The sequence below is a fragment of the Hibiscus syriacus genome, unplaced genomic scaffold, assembly GCF_006381635.1.
Source record: "Hibiscus syriacus cultivar Baekdansim isolate YM2019G1 unplaced genomic scaffold, ASM638163v2 tig00110174_pilon, whole genome shotgun sequence".
Lineage (NCBI taxonomy): Eukaryota > Viridiplantae > Streptophyta > Magnoliopsida > Malvales > Malvaceae > Hibiscus > Hibiscus syriacus.
In genome coordinates this window covers 2,293,116-2,308,540 of record NW_024062612.1, presented here as the reverse complement: position 1 = coordinate 2,308,540, position 15,425 = coordinate 2,293,116, and the positions used below count along the sequence as shown (strand labels likewise).

Genomic DNA, 15,425 nt, shown 5'->3' with positions numbered 1-15,425 from the left:
TCTAAAATTTTACTGTTGCACTAAAAGGCTGAAATCCTAACCTACCTGCCAATCTCTCTTTGTATTGCCTTATTATCTTGTATTGGCTGCACCAAACGTAGGACTCCCATCTGAAAGAAAAGCCGATCTCTTCCTCTTCCGGAAATGGCGGATGTTCAAACTGAAAAACCCCCTTCTCTTTCTGAGGTACGTTTATGCTCTCTCTGATTTCATTTTTGTAGAAAATAAATAATTTTAGTAGTTTATTTTTAATCCTTGTGGCTATTGAGAATTTCGATCTATATTGCTTTTCCTTTTCTTGCAATTGTTGCGACTGTTGTTGGATCTTCAATTTTGGTTTCTAGATTTCAGTTTAATTGGATTGGAATGAAATGGATCTGACTGAAGACTGCTGATGGAATTATTATCATTTCATTGATAAAGCATTTCAGCCTTTTTGAAGTTTTTGAGATGATGGCTTTGATTAAACTTTGGTTCTCTATGTTGGAAAAGTCATAAAATGAGGCCATCGAAAGTGGTAAGGGAGGTCACCGAAAGTGGCATTTATTTTTGTTGAAAAAATGGTAAACGGCATAAGTATATTTTAGTCATTGTATTTTAGGGTATATATAAGATTAGTCCTCAAGCTTCAACTATAAATATCCTAGTTCATTTAGTTTCAAAATCATCCCAAAATCATTTCTTTCTCCCAATACTAGAGAGCTTTCTTGTGAGTAGTGAGTGTTGTAAATACCTGTAATTTTTCTCTCTTACTAAAAGATCTGTAGCAGTCCGGAGACGTAGGCACAATTGGCTGAACTCCGTTATCAATTTTCCGAGTATTATTTTTTCGTTTTTATTTCGTATTCTCACTAATCTGATTATAGGGAAATTACTCGTTACTCGGTTTATTTCCTAACAACTGGTAATCAGAGTTTTTGGTTGTGAATTTTGTCAATTTTTTGCATGTTACTATTCATTACTATTCACGTGAATAGTAAATTTCGTGAATAGTAAAAATTTTGTCTGCGATATAAATTTGTCGACGGATGTGTTCTAATACACGGTGGTTCGCAAGAATTGTCGGAAACGATCCAAACGAAGCCAAATTCGAGTGGGAGGGATGCCTGCAGACGAAGGGAAGATGAAAATTGAGAAGTTCGATGGTGCGGACTTTGGCTTTTGGAATATGCAGATTGAAGATTTTCTGTACCAGAAAAATTTATATCAACCTCTCTCAGGAAAGCAATCAGAGGGCATGAAAAATGAAGACTGAGCTCTTCTCGACAGACAAGCTCTCGGAGTTATCCGACTGACATTATCCCGCAATGTTGCTTTCAACATAGCAAAGGAAAAGACCACGGCGGGTCTTATGGCGGCTCTCTCCAGTATGTATGAGAAGCCATCGGCCTCAAACAAAGTTCATTTGATGAGGCGATTATTCAATTTACGGATGGCGGAAGGGGCATCAGTGGCTCAACACCTAAATGAACTCAACACAATCACAACCCAGTTGAGTTCAGTAGAAATTGAATTCGATGATGAAGTTCGACTTTAATTCTCTTATCATCTCTACCAGACAGTTGAAATGTTATTGTTACAGTAGTCAGCAGTTCGTCGGGAAACAACAAATTAAAATTCGACGATGTACAGGATCTGGTATTGAGTGAAGATATTAGACGGAGAGAATCGGGTGAAGCATCAACCTCCTCAGCCTTGCACACGGAGTCCAGAGGGAGAACTTCAGAAAAAAATTCAAATTGTGGCAGATTCAAATCCAGAAAGGGAAAATCAAAAACAGGAAAAAAGATTTTATATGTTATAATTGTGGCAAGAAATGTCACTTTAAAAGAGACTGCCGAGCACTGAAAAAAGATACCGACGCACAGGAATCTTCCAACATGACAGAGGAGATAGGTGATGCCATGATTCTAAGCGTTAACAGTCCGATTGAATCATAGATCTTGGATTCAGGGGTATCTTTTCACTCCACCTCATACCAAGAAATCATAGAGAATTATGTCAGTGGTGATTTTGGGAAAGTTTATCTAGCTGATGATGAAACCTTAAAGATCACTGAAAAAGGAGACATCCGACTAAAAATGCCAAACCAGACCACCTAGAAGCTTAAAGGAATGAGACATCTTCCTGGCCTCAAAAGAAATTTGATTTCTGTAGGACAGTTTGATGGAGAAGGTTATAGTACAACCTTTTCAGGCTGTGAATGGAAAATTACCAAAGGAGCACTCGTCATTGCTCGGGGTAAGAAAACTGGTACTCTCTATGTAACCTCAAATTTAGAGAATATCATTGCAACAACAGATGTTGATGTAAAATCAAACCTATGGCACCAAAGACTTTGTCATATGAGCGAGAAAGGGATGAAAATACTTTTGTCAAAAGGGAAGCTGTCGGATCTAAAAAGTGTAGTTATCGGACTATGTGAGGATTGCATATTTGGCAAACAAAAGAAAGTGAGTTTTGCAAAGATTGGTAAGACACCCAAGGCAGAAAAGTTAGAGTTGGTTTATACTGATGTATGGGAACCATCTCCAGTTCCATCTCTTGCAGGCTCATTATATTATGTCACATTCATCGATGATTCAACAAGGAAGGTGTGAGTTTATTTTCTAAAGAAAAAATCAAAAGTCTTTGATACCTTCAGAAAATGGAAGGCCATGGTGGAAAATGAGACTGATTTGAAAGTCAAGCGGCTGAGGTATGACAATGGAGGAAAGTACAAAAACAGAAGATTCAAAGATTTCTGCGCAAACAATAAGATCAAGATGGAGACAACAGTTCCCATGACTCCGCAGTAGAATGGCGTAGCAGAGCGCATGAACAGAACTCTGAATGAACGTGCCAGAAGCACGAGGATACATGCTGGATTGCCCAAATTTCTATGGGCAGAAGCTATCAACACTGCAGCTTACCTGATCAACCGTGGACCCTCAATTCCTTTGGATGGCAGAATACCAAAGGAAGTTTGGAGCAAGAAAGAAATAAACCTTTCACACTTAAAAGTGTTTAGTTGTATTTCTTATGTACACATAGATTCTGCTGAAAGGAGTAAACTTAATGTTAAGTCCAACAAATGTGCCTTTGTTGGTTATGGCGGTGATGAGTTCGGTTACCGGTTTTGGGATTATGAAAATCAAAAGATCATCAGAAGCAGAGATGTCATTTTCAATGAGAATGTGATGTACAAAGACAGGTCAACCGTAGAATCAAATAGCTCCAATGTCGAAGCTGAAACAAAGGAATTTGCTGAGTTCGAGGAGATTTCTGGAAATGATATTCAGATCAATCCTGAAGCAGTTCAAGAAGAACCAAGCACACCAGAACTGAGACGCTCCTCCAAAATTCCTAAACCAACCCAATGGTATTCTCCTTTTTTTGCACTATTTGTTGCTGACTGACAATGGTGAACCAGAGTGCTATGATGAAGCAATGCAAGTGGAGGATTCAGTCAAGTGGGAGTCTTCCATGAAAGATGAGATGGACTCGCTTATGTCAAATCAGACGTGGAATTAGCTGAATTACCACCAAACAAGAAAGCGCTCCACAACAAGTGGATTTACAGGATCAAAGTAGAGCACGATGGGAGCAAACGCTATAAAGCAAGATTGGTTGTCAAAGGTTTTCAGCAAAAAGAAGGTATTGACTACAATGAAATTTTCTCTCCAGTCGTAAAACTATCTACAATCAGACTGGTGTTGAAAATTGTAGCTGCATAGAATTTACATCTTGAGCAGTTAGATGTAAAGACAACTTTCCTTCATGGTGAGTTGGAGGAAGAAATCTATATGAGGCAGCCAGAAGGCTTCATAGAGGCAAGTAAGAAAAACTTGTTATGCAGGTTGAAGAAGAGCTTGTATGATTTAAAACAAACTCCTAGACAGTGGTACAAGAAGTTCGATAGCTTTATGAGTAGCAGTGGTTTTATCAGATGCCAAACAGATCATTGTTGCTACATCAAGAGGTTCGACAACAGCTTCATTATTTTATTATTGTACGTTGATGACATGCTCGTTGCAGGCTCTGACATGCTCGTTGTAGGCTCTGACATGCAAGAGATTATAAACTTGAAGCAAAAATTGTCGAAGCAGTTTGCTATGAAGGATCTGGGCGCTGCAAAACAGATTCTTGGGATGAGGATCAAGAGAGACACAAAGTCGGGGACTTTGATGTTATCACAGGCTGAGTACATCAACAAAGTATTTTTCAGGTTCAACATGTAAGATGTTAAACCAGTAAGTACACCTTTAGGTGTTCATTTCAGACTCTTCAAAGAACAGTCACCAAAGACGGAGGGAGAACGTGCACACATGGTAAAGGTGTCGTACGCCTCAGCAATTGGAAGTTTGATGTATGCCATGGTTTATAACAGACCATATATTGCTCATGCAGTGAGTGTTGTTAGCAGGTACATGAATAATCCGGGCAAAGTACACTGGGAAACAGTCAAATGGATCATCATATATCTGTAGGGTACTACAAACAAAGCACTTTGTTTCAAAGATGGAGATATGATACGGACAGGCTATGTAGATGCTGACTTAGCTGGAAATGTTGACATCAGAAGAAGTACTACAGGGTATGTCTATACTCTAGGAGGAACTGCAGTGAGTTGGGTTTCTCAACTACAGAAGATAGTTTCTCTCTCCACAACTGAAGCAGAATATGTCGCTATTATAGAAGCCAGCAAGGAGATGGTCTGGCTCCAAAGTTTCTTTGAAGAGTTAGGCAAGAAACAAGAAAACAATGTCTTGTATTGCGACAGTCAAAGTGCTATCCATCTAGCAAAGAATCCGTCTTTTCATTCCAGGACGAAGCACATACAATTGCGATATCATTTTATCCGGTCTCTTCTGGAAGATGGGATTTTGAAACTGAAAAAAATTAGTGGAGCTCAAAATCCGGCAGACATGTTGACAGAGACGGTGACCACGGACAAACTGAAGTTGTGTTCAGCTTCAGTTGGCATGCTAGAATAACAAGACTATAAATACTGCTGCATTGATCGAGGTGTGAAGACAGATTAAAATCAGTCTTTAAGTGGGAGATTGTTGGAAAAGTCATAAAATGAGGCCACCGAAAGTGGCATTTATTTTTGTTGAAAAAAATGGTAAATGGCATAAGTGCATTTTAGTCATTGTACTTTAGGATATTTACAAGATTAGTTCTCAAGCTTCAACTATAAATACCCTAGCTCATTTAGCTTCAAAATCATCCCAAAATCCCAAAATCATTTCTTTTTCCCAATACTAGAGAGTTTTCTTGTGAGTAGTGAGTGTTTTGTAAACACTTGTAATTTTTCTCTCTTAGTAAAAGATCTGCAGCAGTCCGGAGACGTAGACACAATTGATTGAACTTCGTTATCAATTTTCTGGGTATTATTTTTCCGCTTTTATTTCGTATTCTCACTAATCTGGTTATAGGAAAATTACTCGTTACTCGGTTTATTTCCCAACACTCTATGCTCCGTTATCGAATGTAATTAACGTCTGATTTTGTTGAACATCGTCATGAGTGTGATCAACTTCACTTTTCTTTTTGCCAAGTTTTTGACTAAATAAACCCAATGAAGTTTACTCTGTTTTTTCCTCTTAAGATTCTACCAATTTTTACTCCTCAAATGTGTTGGTTTGTTGAGGAGCTTCATACGTGGTGTTCATTGAAATTTAACATTTTGAGCCAAAGCTTATTGGGTCTTTTAATAGTAATGGTGCGTAAGCAAGCAATAACACAATGAAATTTTTGACTAGAAGTTTCGGTGGCTTAAGCATCCGAAGAGGATGTTATAGTTTAAAAATGATCTGCGGTTTATCAATTCTCATGGTAGCACAGCATCCTCAATGTTACCATTTAGGAACTACATGCAAATTCATATATGAGCATGTAGTGTGAACAATAAGGTTTTTAATTGTTTTAGAATAATTGATTAGTGTTTTTATTATCTCTTTCAAGCTTGTTGTGCTTACATTTAAGTTTAGCTAGGATGCAACATTTTTTCCAATTTATTATATTGATAACTTAAATTAAATTCTCATGCTTGTAAAACCTTTTGCGTAGTTGAGCTGATACTAATTTCTCAGATTCTGTGTTTGTGCATGTATGGTGGGGGTAGTTATTTGACCTATTTATGTGTTAAACTTATTTATCTGGAATGTTTGGAAATGCAGCAATATGTACTGGAGGAGAAAGAAGAGAAATCGTCGCATGTGGCACCAAAACCAGTGGAACCAAAAGAGGCTGAAAATCCAGTAAATGCTGCCTCTGGCTCTGGGGATTATGTAACAGAGAAATTGGAAGAGACTCCTGCTCCAGTTGAGGGAAGCACTGAGGCTTCTCCTCCTGCTGCTGAAGAAAGCACTGAAGCCAATCTTGCTGCTGGGGACAGTGCTGAAGGTGCTGCAGCTGATGCAGAGGAAAGTAATGAACCTGCTGCAGAGGAAAACTCGGGTGATGCTGAGGCAACCCCCGAGATAAAGGTTGCCCCGCTGAACATCTTTATTACGGAATAATTATCTTCTGTTTTCAGTTCTTTATGTGTATTGGAAACTCACTTTTCACGTGTTATGTTGCTTCACTAACATAGTGTGGTGGTGCTATCCAGCTTGAGACTGCTCCGGCAGATTTTCGCTTCCCCACTACAAATCAAACAAGGCATTGCTTCACACGATATATTGAGTACCATCGGTGAGTTAAGCTATGCTTATTATTTATTTTGTATCTTATAAAGGTAGAAAGGTTTTGTTTTTTCTAGTAATCCTTCTTGGCATGTCTTTATCTTCTTGTCTTATACAGTTGTGTAGCTGCAAAAGGAGAAGGTGCCCCAGATTGTGATAAGTTTGCCAAGTATTATCGTGCACTGTGTCCTGGAGAATGGGTGTGTATTTTCTCCTAAGAACCATAATACACACTTCATCATAATCAATTGCATAACTGCTTTAACTTTTATTGCATGGTTTCTTCGGTTGCTCTTATTACTTGCATAAATCAAGAAATGCTTTATGAACCCCATCTTTTTGATAGAGGTGGCTAAGTTGGCTAAAATGTGAATATTAGTTACAGATGATCTGATGTTGGACTGTTGAAGACAAGTTGGGTAAATTAGTTCGATTACTTTTACTATGTGAAAGTTAAAAGCTACCACAATCAATGAACTCCAAGTTCAACTTTATTTAAACCAAAAATAGACCAAAGTTGTATATTGTAGTAATTGGTGGGTTTCTCCATGCATCCACAATTTCCTAGATTTCAAAGTTTAGGCGACATGGGAAAAGAGAAGTATGCTCTTTCATGGCTTCAATTAGTCTTAAAATATGACCAATCTTTTAGCTCGTTTTTGAACTAAATATTAAGGTTGACTTCGGGTACTAAAATTAATAAACTAGAGAAGACTGAATCAACTGTTCCAATATTAGTACTAGGGTCTAAATGACTCATCTACTCAAGCTACCTGTGAGTTACATGTGCTCAATTTGGTGAATGCTTGAGTTTGACTTCTTCAGTATCCAGCCGTGTTCAAACATTTCATCTACTTGAGTAACGAGACAAGCTGAGTTCAAGTATTTTAATACCTGATTGCAGTATCTCATGTGCATGGTTAAGCCTTTTTTTAATATATTTTGTTATATATCTGTTTAGTTAAGCTCCAGCTGCTGAGTAAATTATGAGCTGAGCCCTATTGTGAAAATCAATCTTCATTCAAGTTTAAGTTGAGCAGCTTGAGCTTTGAGCCTCAAGTTCTTTAATCTGGCGCAAACTTGTCTCTAGCATTAGATCAACTCGATTGTTCTCAATTACAAAGTAGGTCACTGTCCATGGACTGTCCATGGACAATTGGTCCAGATATTTTTGTTAGAACCTAACTAGAAGAATAAAAATATAACCTAACACTGGAGATTGTGACCGTGCAAGATTCAGTAATGAGATATTCGCTTTGCTACTGCCAATTTATTTTGCGGAAAAGGTATATTCTAGCATGGGGAAAAGAGATTATGATCTGATTAATCCATTCTTCTAGCCCCTGTTTAAAATTTTTGAACGAGTATAATATGCTCCAGATTCTGAGGTTTGTGTAAGTATATTCTGTCTTCATATGTGCAATGTTGTTTGATTGGTTTATTTACCATTTGTGGACTCTTTTAAGCTAACTACTATTTTTGTTTGGTTCCTCAGATAGATCGATGGAACGAGCAAAGGGAGAATGGTACTTTTCCAGGTCCTCTGTAGGTGCTAACGAATGGCCATCAGAAAAACCTTGTGGTGGCTTTTCTTCTGCAGTATCAACTGCTCACCAAAGATGGATATCTTGGTTGAAGACATAATTTTTTCTAAAAATATCTCATCTAAAAGGATATGAGTTGATAAGAAAATTTGGCGTGTATCCTAGCTAGACTAGATCAACGGATGATACAATTGTGTTGCTCATAAAAGGAATTTACCGCAGACGTTTTCCCATGCTGGAACCCTGTTCTATTTCATTTTATATTACTGGTGCTGCTATCATCAGTTTCAGGTTATTGGGGTAAAACCGTACTGATATAAAGAAATTAAACTGGGAGTGTGACGGTTTAGATTTCTACTATCCTTCAATGGTTATGAACTCTTCACTGATTTGGCTCTGGTTCAAAACCTGTTACTCGTGTCCTTGGTTTGATCACACCAACGTTTCAGCAGTAGAAAGAGTTGGGTATTCAATTGAACAATTATTGCTTTATATTTATTTTTCCCAAAGAAAAGAAAAAGAAAATCTCCCTAGAGAGTGTCTTCCAGGTACCGGTTATTCGAGAGGTGGGACTGTTGTTTATATAAAAGTTACTGTAACAGCTGGGCGGCATCGATTAACTAATAGATGAACAACTTTTCTGGAGTCTCGAACAGTGCCCGTGATGTAGATCAAACCAAAGGGAGAGTTGAAGATAAAAATAAGATACAAAGAGAGCAGAAGGAAATCAAGAGTAATAAAGCAGATTTAGGGGAGGACAACGAACAATACTTGTTTCATATATTCCGGCGATTTTATCGAAAAATCACCTAAAAATTTTTAAAAAAACACATTACACAGATGTTTTCCCAAATTTTACAGGACTAGCATCCTTTCTGACTGGGAAGAGGGGGGCGCGTTTCATGAAACACACTATGTATATTTGGAGGGAAGGCTCGTTACAGAGAACACACCTATTGCTGAATTGGCGGCCGCGCTTCGTAGGGGACGACATGCCTTTCCCGCCTAACTTCCCCCCCCCCCCTTCCCGCTCCCTCTTCCTGCCATTCCCCCAACCCCTCTGTATAAATCCCTCTCCACCCCTTAACAAATCACACCTAAAACCTCATTTTCTCATCTTACTTATTCTTCTTAAGGTATAATTTATTATATATTTATTATTTTTTAGTCATTGAATTCTTATTATTTTATTATTTGTAAAAAATTATTTTTTATATTATTATCTATGGTTAAAAAAATGAAAGGCGAGATGTTGCCATTGGATGTTAAGTATATTTCGAGTCATTTTGCCAATATGGTAAGAATATGAAATTATATTATTTTTTATTTTTTGAATATTTTATTTATTTAAATAATTTTTGAAATTTTATTTTAAATTTTAATTGTTAGAATTTATTTATTAGGAAATTGATCGTATATTAGAAGTTTTTATTCGTAACAACAAGATGAACACACCGCTTCGTATTTGGAGTTATTTATCTATGGCTGGATTTGGTACGTAGCCAAAATTGTTGGAGGTTATAAACTTGAACCTACCCTTATTTCTACACTAATCCAGAGGTAGAGGCCAGAGACACGCATGCTTCATCTGTCATGTGGGGAGTGCACCATTGTCTTGGAGGATGTTTCAATGCAATGGGGGCTCCCGATATATGTAACTGTTATTTGTGGTGTGGAAAATGATAATTGGCATACGTTGTACACGGATTATCTTGGAACTTTTTCGACGGATTTCAACGGTGGTCAAATATAATTAACGTGGCAGTAAACTAATTTTAAAGAGTTGAATGAATTATTCTAAGAACGAGGTAAAAGCATTTTCCCGGGCATACATATTACAAAATCATTAGAGGGACATTGATGCCTCACAAATCTTACAACCAAGTTTATTGTATGTGGATGTGGCATCTCATTGATTTTGAAGTAATCGACATGTTGAGTTAAGAGTCTACAGTTTTGAGATTTTGTTTAGAGGAATGTGTTGGGCAACGAGATATAGTAAAACTGCTACTGGAGGTTGTCTCCTTCTTTTCCAATCGTGGGCATGGTATGGTATACCTTTTTTATGTTCGATTGTGAATCAACCATTTGTCTTTCCGTTACTATTAATGTAATTTTTGATAAAAAAAAATATTTTTATTTTATTGAATTTATATTTAAATAATTTTTTGATTATTATAGAATGAAATATATTTTTAAATTAAATAGGTTGTCATCAAATAGAAAAAAATAGCATGATATCCCTGATGAATTACAAGTTATCCGATTGCCAACATCATATCTTCACATAATTGACTAAGACATGTAGAAAAAAACCTGACAAAAAGGAAAGGCTTGTTTTACAAGAAATATTTCCCCCCTTTTTTAGAGAATCTATGTCATGTCATAGTGTATCATCCCATCAAACATAATTAGGGATTTAAAAAGCTAACCAGACCTGCAAAACTGAATGAAATCGACTTGAGTCAAAACTTTTTGTGACCCGAGGTGGTGGTGATCCAAAACCGATTTGAGTTTGAACTGGTGTTGACCTAAACCCGAGTTGGACCTGGAAATTGTGGACCTGAACTTGACCTGCACCCGATCCGGGAATAACCAGAACCCAAATTGAATCGATAATATGATAATCCAACCTGACCTGCATTCAACTGAAATGAACCCAACCTGAGATTAACTTGGTAAATAACTGGTATTACCCGACCTGTTATCGACCTAATTTAATATGAACATGACCTATAATTGACTTAACTTGTAAATAATCCGACTTGTTATTGAATTGGTTTGATATTTACCTGACTTGATACTTACCTTACTTATAAGTTACAATTGATGAAGTTGTGAGATTCTGAATTTATAATAAACTATATTACTTATAAGTTACAATTGATATAGTTGTAAAATATTGACGAAGTTGTGAGATTTTGAATTTATAATAAATTATGATAATTAGTATGATTACTTTTTAAAATTTAAAACAAGTAGTTAGTTATGATAATGTTTTGACAATTAAATAAACTATGATAATAATATGATTACTCTTTAAAAATTATAACAAATTATTAGTAATGATAATTAATTTAATAAATTTACTTTCTATATTAATTATAATCCTTGTATTACAAATCTTAATTATAATAATTAAATTAATTTCATTAAATAATTTATTTATTGAACTATATTTTATTAGATTATGTAAAATTAATTTGAATATTTATAAGTTTAATTTATTTTTATATAAATAATAAATTAATAATTTAAATATAATTTAATTTAAAATTTTAAAAAATATGTAAAAGATAAATTTATTTGAGATTAAAAATTAAAAAAAATTCCAAAAATTTAGAAGAGGAAAAATTGATTTTTTTAGAATTTGGAAGAGGGAAAAAATTGAACTTTTGCAAATGTTGGAGCTTGTCGGGCTTGTTTTAACGTCCAATAGCTTTCTTTGGGTTAATTAGGGCTTCACTCCTATAATAATTAGTTTTTTTAATTTAGTTTTTAATTTCTTTCATTTCAGTCATGGTTTAATTATACATCTCTTCTTGAATTTTCAATTCAATGCAATTTAGTACTGTATACATTCTAATTACTTTTAATTTTCCCTTCTTTCTTTAATGTTCACAATTATTAAATGTAAATATTAATTTTGGAATATTTTATTTTAGTCACTTATGTTTAATGCTATACTTTCATATATGTGTGTGTGCGCGCGCATACATTATACATATATATTTATATACATATACTTATATATTATACTTTATACTTATAAAGTTTTTAAATTCGTTCAATTTAGTCCAAATGTATAATAATTTAAGCTTTACATTTTAATTCTTTCAATTTGATCCCTATATATATTCTAATTTATTTCAAATCAGGTTTAAAAATTCATATGTATTTAATTTAGTCCTAAATTATATTATTTTTATAAAATAAATTATTGCATTGACATATATATATATACACACACATACATACATCATACACATGTACATACATCATTGATCGATGAAAAGTATATTATATATATATATATATATTAAACTTATATTCATACTTATATACATACATCATACATCATACATATGTACATACATCATATATATTTTTTTATTATAATGATTTCAATTTGATCTCTTTGAGTTGTTTATTTTTTTTTAATTTTAATTTTTTTCATATTTATTCAATTTAGTCCTTAAATTTATATTTATATATGAAATTGACTCATACTTATTTATATTTTTGTAATTTACTTCAAACCCTATAAATCACATAATAAACTTCATTTCAAATTTTATAAATTATATTATAATCTCCAAACTCTATAAACTTTTGTTCACCGAATTTTTAAATGGATGCAATTTAGTCCATTTTTATATTAATTTTAACTTCACATTTTAAAATTATTTCAATTTGATCCCTCATGAATCTGTGTTGTTCAATTTATTTAGATTTTTGTTTGTAATTTCATGTTTGTTCAGTCTAGTCCTTAAAATTATATTTTTATCAAAATTGATCCGTAATTATTTATACTTTTTGTAATAAGTCAATCCGTATCCGGTAAGATCCAACTTGAATTTTGTCTGTTAATGATGTGACCTGATCTGAACGCGATCCGACTAAATTCCATTCGAACATGAATTAACCTGATATTTAACTACTTCAGACTTGAACCGTTTTAACTTGAATTGACATCGATCCGAACTGAAATTAACATGATTTGAACCAAAACCGAACCATATGTCAAATTAACTTGAAAATGACCTGAATTGATTTGACCCGAAACCGACCTGATCCGAGTTGAACCATCGAATTAACCTAACATGACATGTATTCGATTTGACCTGACATGACAAGATCCGATTGAAATCTGAACAATTACCTGATTTCACATCCTTAAACATAATTGACGAGAATAGTTCCCCGACTGTGAACATCATATATTCTTTTTAATTCTTAACACTAAAATTATCAAACTCTGCATCTCTTAAACTCTCAAATTCTCAAACTTTCAAACTCTCAATATCTGAAACTCTCAAACTCTCAATATCTCAAAGTGGCTCGTATTTCGGTTGTTGTTTATTTAGATGGAGAAATTCAGTAAGATGAAGACGAAGTTATTTTTCAATCAGATCATTATATCCTCTTAACCTTCAAGAGAAATATCACTCTTGAGGAGTTAATCACAAAAATTTCAAAGAAAGCTCGTGTTGGAAGTACTAGAAGATTGTCTTCACTTCAGTACAAATTTTCGACTGAAATTTTTCCTTTAACATATACAATGTTCAATCTCTCTAACGATAACGATGTTGCTATGATGTTTGATGATCAAAATCAAAATTCAGAATCTATTACAGAAACGTATGCCACATCTATTGAAGTGTTTTTTGTTCGCAGTATGTGTTGAAAACATTTCGATATTTCGATATAACAAATTAAGTTAAATGAATTTTAAGATTTTCCAAATGATTTTCTAAGTATATTCGATATAACTATTCGAATATCAAAACATTACTACAAATCTTTCAAAAATCATTTTTAATCCTTACTCAAGTGTAAAATTAAGTTTAATCTTAAAACAATTTCAAAATAATTTTACAAAGTATTTCGAACTATTTCAAAGCCAAAAATTCCAGATTGCTCAGAGGGAACCGATTCCCCCCTGAATGGTTTGGCTCTGAGAATTCCAGTATGCTTGGAGGGAACCGATTCCCCCCAAGGGGGTACCGATTCCCTCCTTGTATAACGGTCGAAATATTTGAATTTTACACTTAGGGAACCGATTCCCTATAAGGGGTACCGATTCCCCCCACGCTCCAAGCTGCTTTATTAATTGTTTTCACACTAAAACGGCTATATGATCTTCACTAATCATCCCCAACGTTCAGAAGTGATTCAAGGTGTATTTAAACAAGTTCTGAAGCCTTTGATCAATAAGAAATCATATAGAAACAAGAGAGAAAGCATCAAACACCAAGTTTGTGCAAATCAAGCCAATTTTTCTTTCAATATTCATTTTGCTTTCAAAGAACACCATTTGTTCTCATTTGTAATTATTTGTGAGTGTTCTTTTCTTGTTCTAGAATTGTGCAAACATCTTACCTTGTGAGGTTTTCCTTGTAAGTTTGCAAATTTGTGTATTTCTCTTTGAAAAAGAGTGTGCTCAAGAATTTGGGGTATAATTCTTGAGGGAGCTGTAAGGTTACTCTTTGTCCTCAAAAGAAAGAACAAATTAGTGAATTTGTTGGAAAATCCTTAGTGTGGATAGCTAAGGTAGTGGACGTAGACTTTGGTTGATAAAGTCGAACCACTCTAAATCGCTGTGCAATTACTTTCAATTTTCTGCAAAAGCTTCCACCAAAATTTTAATTGCCAATTCACTCCCTCTTGGCTGATTCCGTCAATCGATTAACTCAACAATTGGCATCAGAGCCTAACTCATTTGAAGGTTTAATCGCCTCTTGAGGCGATTCGGGAATAGTTATATCTATAATCAAAGTCATCAATGGCCTCCGCTTCAAACTTCGACTCCGGTCTCGATTCGATGCCCGTCAACAAGCCTTCTTTCTTCAATGGAGCTAACTATGCCTATTGAAAGAATAGAATGATGTACTTCATTCAAGCAAGTGACATGGGAGCATGAAATGTCGTAGTAGAAGGATACATCAAGCCTCTCACTCATCCAAGATTGTGGAGTGAAGGAGAGACAAAAATGTTCCAACTCAACTCCAAAGCCATCCATATCATTTTTTGTGCTCTTGGACCAGATGAATACGGAAGAGTTTCATCGTGTACAACCGCCAAAGAAATATGGGATAAACTTCAAGTCACTCATGAAGGTACCGATGAGGTAAAGAAATCTAAAATTAGTATTCTAACGCATAGCTATGAAAATTTCAGGATGAAACCAAATGAAGATATCAAAGCTATGACAGATAGATTTTCAACGATTGTCAATGGTCTCAAGTCATATGGAGAGATCATTTCAAATGAAAAACTTGTGAGGAAGTTAGTCTACTCCCTCCCAAAATCGTGGTAATCAAAGAAGATGGCAATCATCGAGTCTAAGGACTTAACGTCCTTAACTCTTGAAGAGCTAATTGGGTCACTCCTCACTCATGAAATGATGCTTGAAGATGAGGTGGACCTTGATAAGATTGAAGAGACACCAAAGGAGAAGGAGAAGGAGAAGGAAGAAAAACATTGGAGT

General features: G+C 34.8%; 1 protein-coding gene across 3 annotated transcripts; it reads left to right on the top strand.

Moving 5' to 3' along the window:
* On the top strand, positions 1-8,471 carry LOC120216904 (cytochrome c oxidase subunit 6b-1-like). Of its 3 annotated transcripts, none has more exons than XM_039214186.1 (5): positions 1-186; positions 6,165-6,473; positions 6,581-6,681; positions 6,790-6,871; positions 8,167-8,471. In XM_039214186.1, the coding sequence occupies exons 1-5, from the start codon at positions 145-147 to the stop codon at positions 8,218-8,220; spliced, it is 588 nt and encodes a 195-aa protein (XP_039070117.1). In that variant the 5' UTR covers positions 1-144; the 3' UTR covers positions 8,221-8,471. The 3 variants fall into 3 exon arrangements, with proteins under 3 accessions (XP_039070117.1, XP_039070118.1, XP_039070119.1); XM_039214187.1 differs by having other exon boundaries at positions 4-186; positions 6,599-6,681; XM_039214188.1 differs by lacking the exon at positions 1-186 and adding an exon at positions 485-517.
* Positions 8,472-15,425: the final 6,954 nt, after the last annotated feature.

Excerpts from the sequence above, each read along its gene's own strand:
- LOC120216904 (XM_039214186.1), top strand. The coding sequence starts at position 145 with ATGGCGGATGTTCAAACTGAAAAACCCCCTTCTCTTTCTGAG. Across the intron at positions 187-6,164 it reads AACCCCCTTCTCTTTCTGAG|CAATATGTACTGGAGGAGAA; the intron begins GTACGTTTATGC and ends TTGGAAATGCAG. Across the intron at positions 6,682-6,789 it reads CGATATATTGAGTACCATCG|TTGTGTAGCTGCAAAAGGAG; the intron begins GTGAGTTAAGCT and ends TGTCTTATACAG.